Below are 6,512 nucleotides of genomic sequence, written 5' to 3' on the forward strand. Positions count from 1 at the left end.
CCCAATTTACTAGCATGTTGAGTGCAGCACTTTCACAGCATCATCTTTTAGGATTTGAAATAGCTCAGCTGAATTCCATCACCTCCACTAGCTTTGTTCATAGTAATGCTTCCTGCGGCCCACTTGACTTCACACTCCATGATGTCTGGCTTTAGGTGAATGATTACACCATCGTGGTTATCTGGGTCATTAAGACCTTTTTTGTATAGTTCTTCTGTGTATTCTTGCCACCTGTTCTTAATTTCTTCTGCTTCTGTTAGGTCCATACCATTTCTGTCCTTTACTGTGTTCATCTTGGCTTGAAATATTCCCTCGGTGTTTCTAATTTTCTTGAAGAGATCTTTAGTCTTTCTCATTCTATATTTTCTTGTATTCCTTTGCATTGTTCACTGAAGAAGACTTTCTTATCTCTCCTTGCTATTCTTTGGAACTCTGCATTCATATAGGTATTATCTTTTCCTTTCTCCTTTGCCTTTCACTTCTCTTCTTTTCTCAGCTATTTGTAAGTCCTCCTCAAACAACCATTTTGCCTTGTTGCATTTCTTTTTCTTGGGGATGGTTTTGGTCACCACCTCCTGTACAGTGTCACAAACCTCCATCCATAGTTCTTCAGGCATCTGTCTACCAGATCTGGTCTCTTGAATTTAATTTTCACTTCCACTGTAAGGGATTTGATATAGTCATACCTTAATGACCTAGTGGTTTTCCCTACTTTTTTCAAAGTAGCTACTTTTTTTTGGTACTGCATACTGTACTCAGTCGTATTTTAGAAAGTATGAAAATTGTAATATAAAACTCAGTGGAACACATTTAATAAACCTAATGGTAGCAATGTCCATTTTTCTTTAGGACTATATAAAAGCTAGTAACATGATCAAGTTAGGTACAACAATCAGGTTTGAAGTGAAGGAAATTTTAATGATTTTAGCTGATATTTCCATAAGTGGCAATGAGTACTAGTATGACTATGTAGTTAGAAATCCTGAAACTGACAGTTTCTGATTCTATAATTTTGTTTCTAATGCCATGATTGAATTAGTACAATTTTATTTACCATGGGAAGAGTCCATAAAGCATTTTGATCAGCTGCCAAATATGAATAGCGATATTTAGCCTGCATGTCTGTATTTTTCTTTTAAACAATATATTCCCATGTTCATTCCTATTAATAGATTTCGAGTAAAGCAAAGTTTGTACTATTGAATTTTCCTAGCAAAATAAGAAGAGAGGATAGGGAAATGACTTGTTTGCACTTTTATTTAATAATTATTTCAAAATCAAAGCAATAGAACAAGGCTACCTTTAACTGAATGTCATAGATTATCGTTTACTGTGAAATGGATAAGATACACCTCTTCTCTCTTCCTCCTTTTATGCAGTTAAACTGCATAAAGTTTAATCCTCACTGGATCCTTGATAAGAGACATCTCGTCATTTTGCCCACATTAGACCTTATGAGTAGCTACAGCAAGCATGCTTTTTAAATTTGAATTTTCCTTCAAAAACGAGTCATTGTCTTATCCTACAACTATATCAGTACAGGAAAACACACAGAAAAAATCTATACTGATGGCACAATATTTGTCATAACAAAAACACTGGAGACAATTTCAATATCTCTCAATAATGACTCTAAGGTATAGCTTTTCCAATAGGCTACACTCTTAAGGCAACTGTTGAAAGGAATAAGACACCTCTCTGTATTACACAGAAGAATCTGCAAGGCACGTTAAATAAGAGTGCAAGGTACAGGATAGTGTACAGTACGCTAAACTCATTTGATAAAATACCTTGGGAATGCATTCCCAAGTTCATGTATCTTCCATTCAAATAAGTTGTTTAGAAATTCAAGTTTCAGCAGCCGTTGTCTCAAATGTTTGAGATTCTTTAAATGATCCTTTTGATTTTGTATTGTATCTGACTTCCAACTTCTAGCCTCCATTACTAATAAAAGTGTCTATAGTTTTGATAAATTCCTTTTTCACCTTTTTCGATGTGCAGAATCTCTTTGTGATATCCCTTCCTAAGTAGTCAGTTGGGCAGGAGGAAGAGGCATGCCTCCTCGGTGGGCTTCTCATTCTCCCATCCCCATTATGGGATGGGAAGCAAGGAGGGCTAGAACCAGGGCTGATGAGCTGATACATGCAAAGGTGAAGTCTGGCCACAGCTGGTTCCTGTATAAATGAAGGGATCCCATCACCAAGGCCTTTTAAATGATTGCTCCTCTCCCTCCTGGAAACAGAGGCCCTTCTTTCTTCTTTCCGAAGAAAGGGCTTCATGTTTCCTTTCCTCTCTTGTGCTTTATTGGAGATGGCAGGCCTTAGAATTGGCCTTCTTGGCACATCAGCCAACTAGCACAGGTAGAAAAAGAAAGTTTCTCCAGGGTAAGGAAACCGGAGCTTCCAAACAAAAGGAATGTAATAGCAGACATCCCGCCAGTTCTCTTCTCGGGCAAGAACCAACCAACACTTGTGTCCTGTTGGCAAAACCCCTTGAGATTGAACCACTTCCGGGAATACAAAAACAGCAAACATTCTAGGACATCTGTGTTATTTCATGAAACTTTTAGAGAAATTGATCAGTGACTTTCCTCTGGAATGCCTTGGACCTAGCATTTTGTGGTTTTGATGTAGACTTTTTGAATATTACAGAATAGGTGTGAATTGGGACAGTTGCTCTCTTCTTCAGAGAGAGCATCAGATTTGTCAGTATCAAAGTTGGCAAATGCAAATACAAAGCCAGTTTAGGCTTCATTTCTGTGGGTTTTCTTTTAAACAGTATATCCTATCCTTTTCCAGTGAACAGATGTCTGGTTGAACAAAAATTGAAATAGTCAATTCACCTAGCAAGAGAAGCAAAGAACAAAATGAGAGAGGATTTGTGATTTTTAGGTAATAATGATTTACAAAGCAAAGTAGTTGGAACAGGTCTTCCTGGCATGAAGTAGTATTTAAGATAGTTCAGACGCACTAATTTGGTACAAAATCTGCATATATTTGTCAACTGTATTTATACACCCACACAAACACACTCCCACACACCCTGGCACATACAGCCCTCTAAGATCACACTGCCAAAATTTATCTATACTTTTAATATTTCATGGTATTAAGTTAAATTTTATTTCAAGGACTGTCACAACCTAGAGATAAATAGGATCTAAGTACTGAGATAATACATTTGGGAAAATAATATTTTTATGATAAATCTTACATACCTATCATCATTCCAAAAGCTCTTTACACTCTAGATTCTAGAATTAAAAGGGGGAAGGGTTTTACATTTAGGAAGTATACGCTGAAAGTATTTATTTCAATTCAATATAGAATAAGCTGAAAGTATTTATTTCAATTCAATATAGAGTATTTATCAGAGTCAAGATAACAATCAATGTGTACAAAAATTTACATGACAAGAGGAACAATAGACAACGTAGCACCTTTAGAAAAATAATTAAAAGATTTGTTGCATTTACAGGTAAGTGCCACACTGAAAATTTACAACACAGTAATTTACTGCAATCAATGACAGGAGAGTTCCACAAAGAAACAAAGCTCTTACACTCCAGATTTTCGGAAGGTATTATTGGAATGCTTAACTGTAACCACAGAACTTGTACATCCTTAAGGACTGAGCTCACAAAAGTCACAAACGGTTTTCATAACATATATTATGTAAATGGAGTCCACTGTGTTCGGACAGCTGGCTTAGTGTCTCTGACAGGTGTGAAGCCTGGAAGAATTACTGGCTTGATGGTGATCTTTCTGTATCTGGCAAGACAGACCTTCTCCACAGTAACAGCGCTGGAATATCTCCAGCCCATGGGAGCCTTTTCTCCTGTGCTTGGTGCACACTTGACCTTCCTTGAGAACAGGTTTACAGATCTTGGACCAGAAATGTCTAGCACAACACAATCCTGCAGCACAGTCTGATGAGCGAAGACAGGCAGAACCTTCTTGTCCTGGGGAGACAATAGGAAAGTACTTGGTCACTGCTAAGCCTGCATTATTTCATTAAGGTAATCCAAAAGATACTATAAATGTGCTAACAAAAAAGTCTTTAGATCCTTTCACCTACCTTTGGTATGATACATTCTTGAAGATAGTGTAGTTCTTCTGGAGTACCCATCCAAGGTACTGTGTTCATTACCAAGGCTTTCAATAATGGTTTCCTCGATTTCCCCTCGATGGAAATGATTTTGATCAGAAGGCATGCATATCCCTAAGGAAGCAGGAGATAGTGATTAACTCCAGAGCTGTAATATGTTCCTGCTAATAGCTGTGACAGTGGAAGTCTGCTATGCCTCTGCCAACTTGAGCTACCTCGTTGTGGTGACATTAAACATGAGCCAAACTTCCTAGTGTTAAAGCAAAACTCCCTAATGGACAGAAGCATCAGTGTGTGCACTGTGCACTCATACTTAACAGCCCCCATCTAGACACTTGAAATACTTCCTCAGCAACCATGGTAGTGGCAATGAAATTTCTGCCCATTTTAATATCACCCTTGGGGTAAGAAAAATAAAATCAGTCACTTAAAAAATTGTATTTAAAAATAACTTTTCTGCCCTCTGTGCTATAAGGATTCTGCCAGACTAAGTTAAGCAAATGCAATGCCTGCTGCCTGGAAGATTACACTCTTTTCCACCAATTACTTTACTGTATAATTTCTATATTACAGAGAGATTTAGTTAGTTCATCCCAGAGTATTATTGGGTCCTAAGGAGGATCGCCACCCATAAGTTTATTTCTGGAGCCTTCTTGGGCTGAGTCTACCTCTCTGAGACATTAAAATTTCGTGGATCTGTGGTTGGGGGGAGGAGTACTTATTTTAAGATAGCAGGAGGTAGAGGCAGATAAAGATGGAGAAGCCAGGATGTGAGGGCATCAAGATCTCCTTAAAGAATGATCTGCACAGATAAATCGCTCGAAATAACAACAGCTTGAACGCAGACCTTGAAAGAGGCTATCTGGCAGAGCTGTGAGAAGTACGGTAAGAAAAATTAAACAGGCAACTAAATGGCCGTTCTGATTTCCTTGGAGTCTCTGTAAGTTCCACCTCCCTGCCCATCTTCATTCTCAAGTTGAATCAAGTCTCTCTAGACAAATTCTTATGGAAGTGTCCACTCTGAGGTAAGACGCCCTCTTAAGCAATCGAGGGGCACAAAGGGATATAAGGAGCTCCAAGACCTCCGTACTTATCTTTGCTCCCAGGTTAAAGACTAGCCTGAAATCCTTTCTGGGGATCCTCGCACGTTGAACTCCCATTGGCAAGGTAGTGCCAAAGTGTTCTCAGCTGAGAGCATTGTCTCAGCTGTAGGCGCGCAAGCAGAGGACGGTTTGAGTCCGCAAGAGAGCTGCCCGACTCACCGTTTTTGCAGTGATTCCCAGGGCAGCACATAGCGTGACGCATGCAGCGTTTTCGGAGCTTCCGACAGGCGAGGCAGATTTGCGCACCGGCTCCGCGGGTGGGACTCGCGCAGTACTCGTCTGTGCTGCACTCCTCGTCCTCAGCGCACGGATACGGCTGCGGGAACGGGGCCGGGAGAGGGTGAGGCCCTTGGGCACCCAGTACCACACTCCTGGACTCCTCACAGTCCCTTTCAGCCCACCTCTCCAAAAACTGTTGCCGCTCACTGCTCCCAAAGGCAGTCGCCAAACGCACCTTGAACTACTCTTACACAGCCCGTTCTGCGCCCTCGTCCCCAAATGAGACCCGTTTAGGATCGCAGTATTCCCGATCCCCAAGACCCTTCTCACCTGGTGGTTGTCAATGGTCTGGTACTTGCCGCCTCCCTCAAACGGAATTCCTGGAGCCGCGCTGACTGCGGAGCCTGGGTGCCCGGCAGCGCCGCCCAGCGGTCGGGGCAGGTTCTTGATGGCGTTGGAATTGAGAACGAAGTTCAAGGTGGCGCTCACTCCCAGCAGAGGGTGACCGCAAAGAGCCGCAGCCACCAGGGCGACCAAGACCCGGGCAGCACCCGCTGTGCCCAGAGCCGTCATCTCAGAAGGACTCAAGAGAGAAAAAGAGAAAGGAGGAATGTCACTTTGCACGCCTAGTCCCCACGGAGCTGTGTTGGCGCAGTTGCAGAGACAGGGCTCCGAGCGCTTCCACCAGTCCCAGAGTCCTGACCCTGACTGCAGGGCTCTGCGCCGCCACCGCCACCGAGGCTGCCTTTATACTGCGGGCTCCGAGCATTCCGGCCCCTCCGGGGAAGACAACAAAGCAGGATTGGGATTTCAAAGCGTTGGGAGGGGCTGGAAGGGGGTGTGTTTGTGTACATGAAGGGGAGCCTTTGACACTCTTCACCCCACCCGTCCCTTGCTAAGTCCTGCCCCTGTCCAGCTCACCTTGGGGTGACGGTAATCAGCGAGCATTAGAGGAGACAACTTTAATAAATGCGGGAAGTGGGAGGAACCTCGGGAACTCGGGTGCCCTTGCCTTGGAGTAGGAGTATTGGGATCTGAAACACTTTCAGACAGGCATTGTGATATTCTCTGTAAAGCCACTTT

At 42.3% G+C, this 6,512-nt stretch overlaps 1 protein-coding gene across 1 annotated transcript; it reads right to left on the bottom strand.

Annotated features, from left to right (window-relative positions):
* Positions 1-3,179: 3,179 nt before the first annotated feature.
* DKK1 (dickkopf WNT signaling pathway inhibitor 1) lies at positions 3,180-6,222 on the bottom strand. Its single transcript, XM_061402662.1, has 4 exons — positions 5,760-6,222; positions 5,370-5,526; positions 4,078-4,221; positions 3,180-3,961 (listed from the first exon to the last, which is right to left on the bottom strand). Exons 1-4 carry the CDS (start codon positions 6,000-6,002, stop codon positions 3,708-3,710), a joined length of 798 nt encoding a protein of 265 aa, XP_061258646.1. The 5' UTR covers positions 6,003-6,222; the 3' UTR covers positions 3,180-3,707.
* Positions 6,223-6,512: the final 290 nt, after the last annotated feature.

The sequence above is a fragment of the Bos javanicus genome, chromosome 26, assembly GCF_032452875.1.
Source record: "Bos javanicus breed banteng chromosome 26, ARS-OSU_banteng_1.0, whole genome shotgun sequence".
Classification (NCBI taxonomy): Eukaryota; Metazoa; Chordata; class Mammalia; order Artiodactyla; family Bovidae; genus Bos; species Bos javanicus.

What these genes read in the sequence shown, in the direction of transcription:
- DKK1 (XM_061402662.1), bottom strand. Translation starts at nt 6,002, where the DNA reads ATGACGGCTCTGGGCACAGCGGGTGCTGCCCGGGTCTTGGTCGCCCTG. An exon ending in AGACCATTGACAACCACCAG is followed by an intron (nt 5,527 to 5,759) that starts GTGAGAAGGGTC and finishes CCGTTCCCGCAG; the next exon opens with CCGTATCCGTGCGCTGAGGA. An exon ending in AAGAATGTATCATACCAAAG is followed by an intron (nt 3,962 to 4,077) that starts GTAGGTGAAAGG and finishes TTGTCTCCCCAG; the next exon opens with GACAAGAAGGTTCTGCCTGT.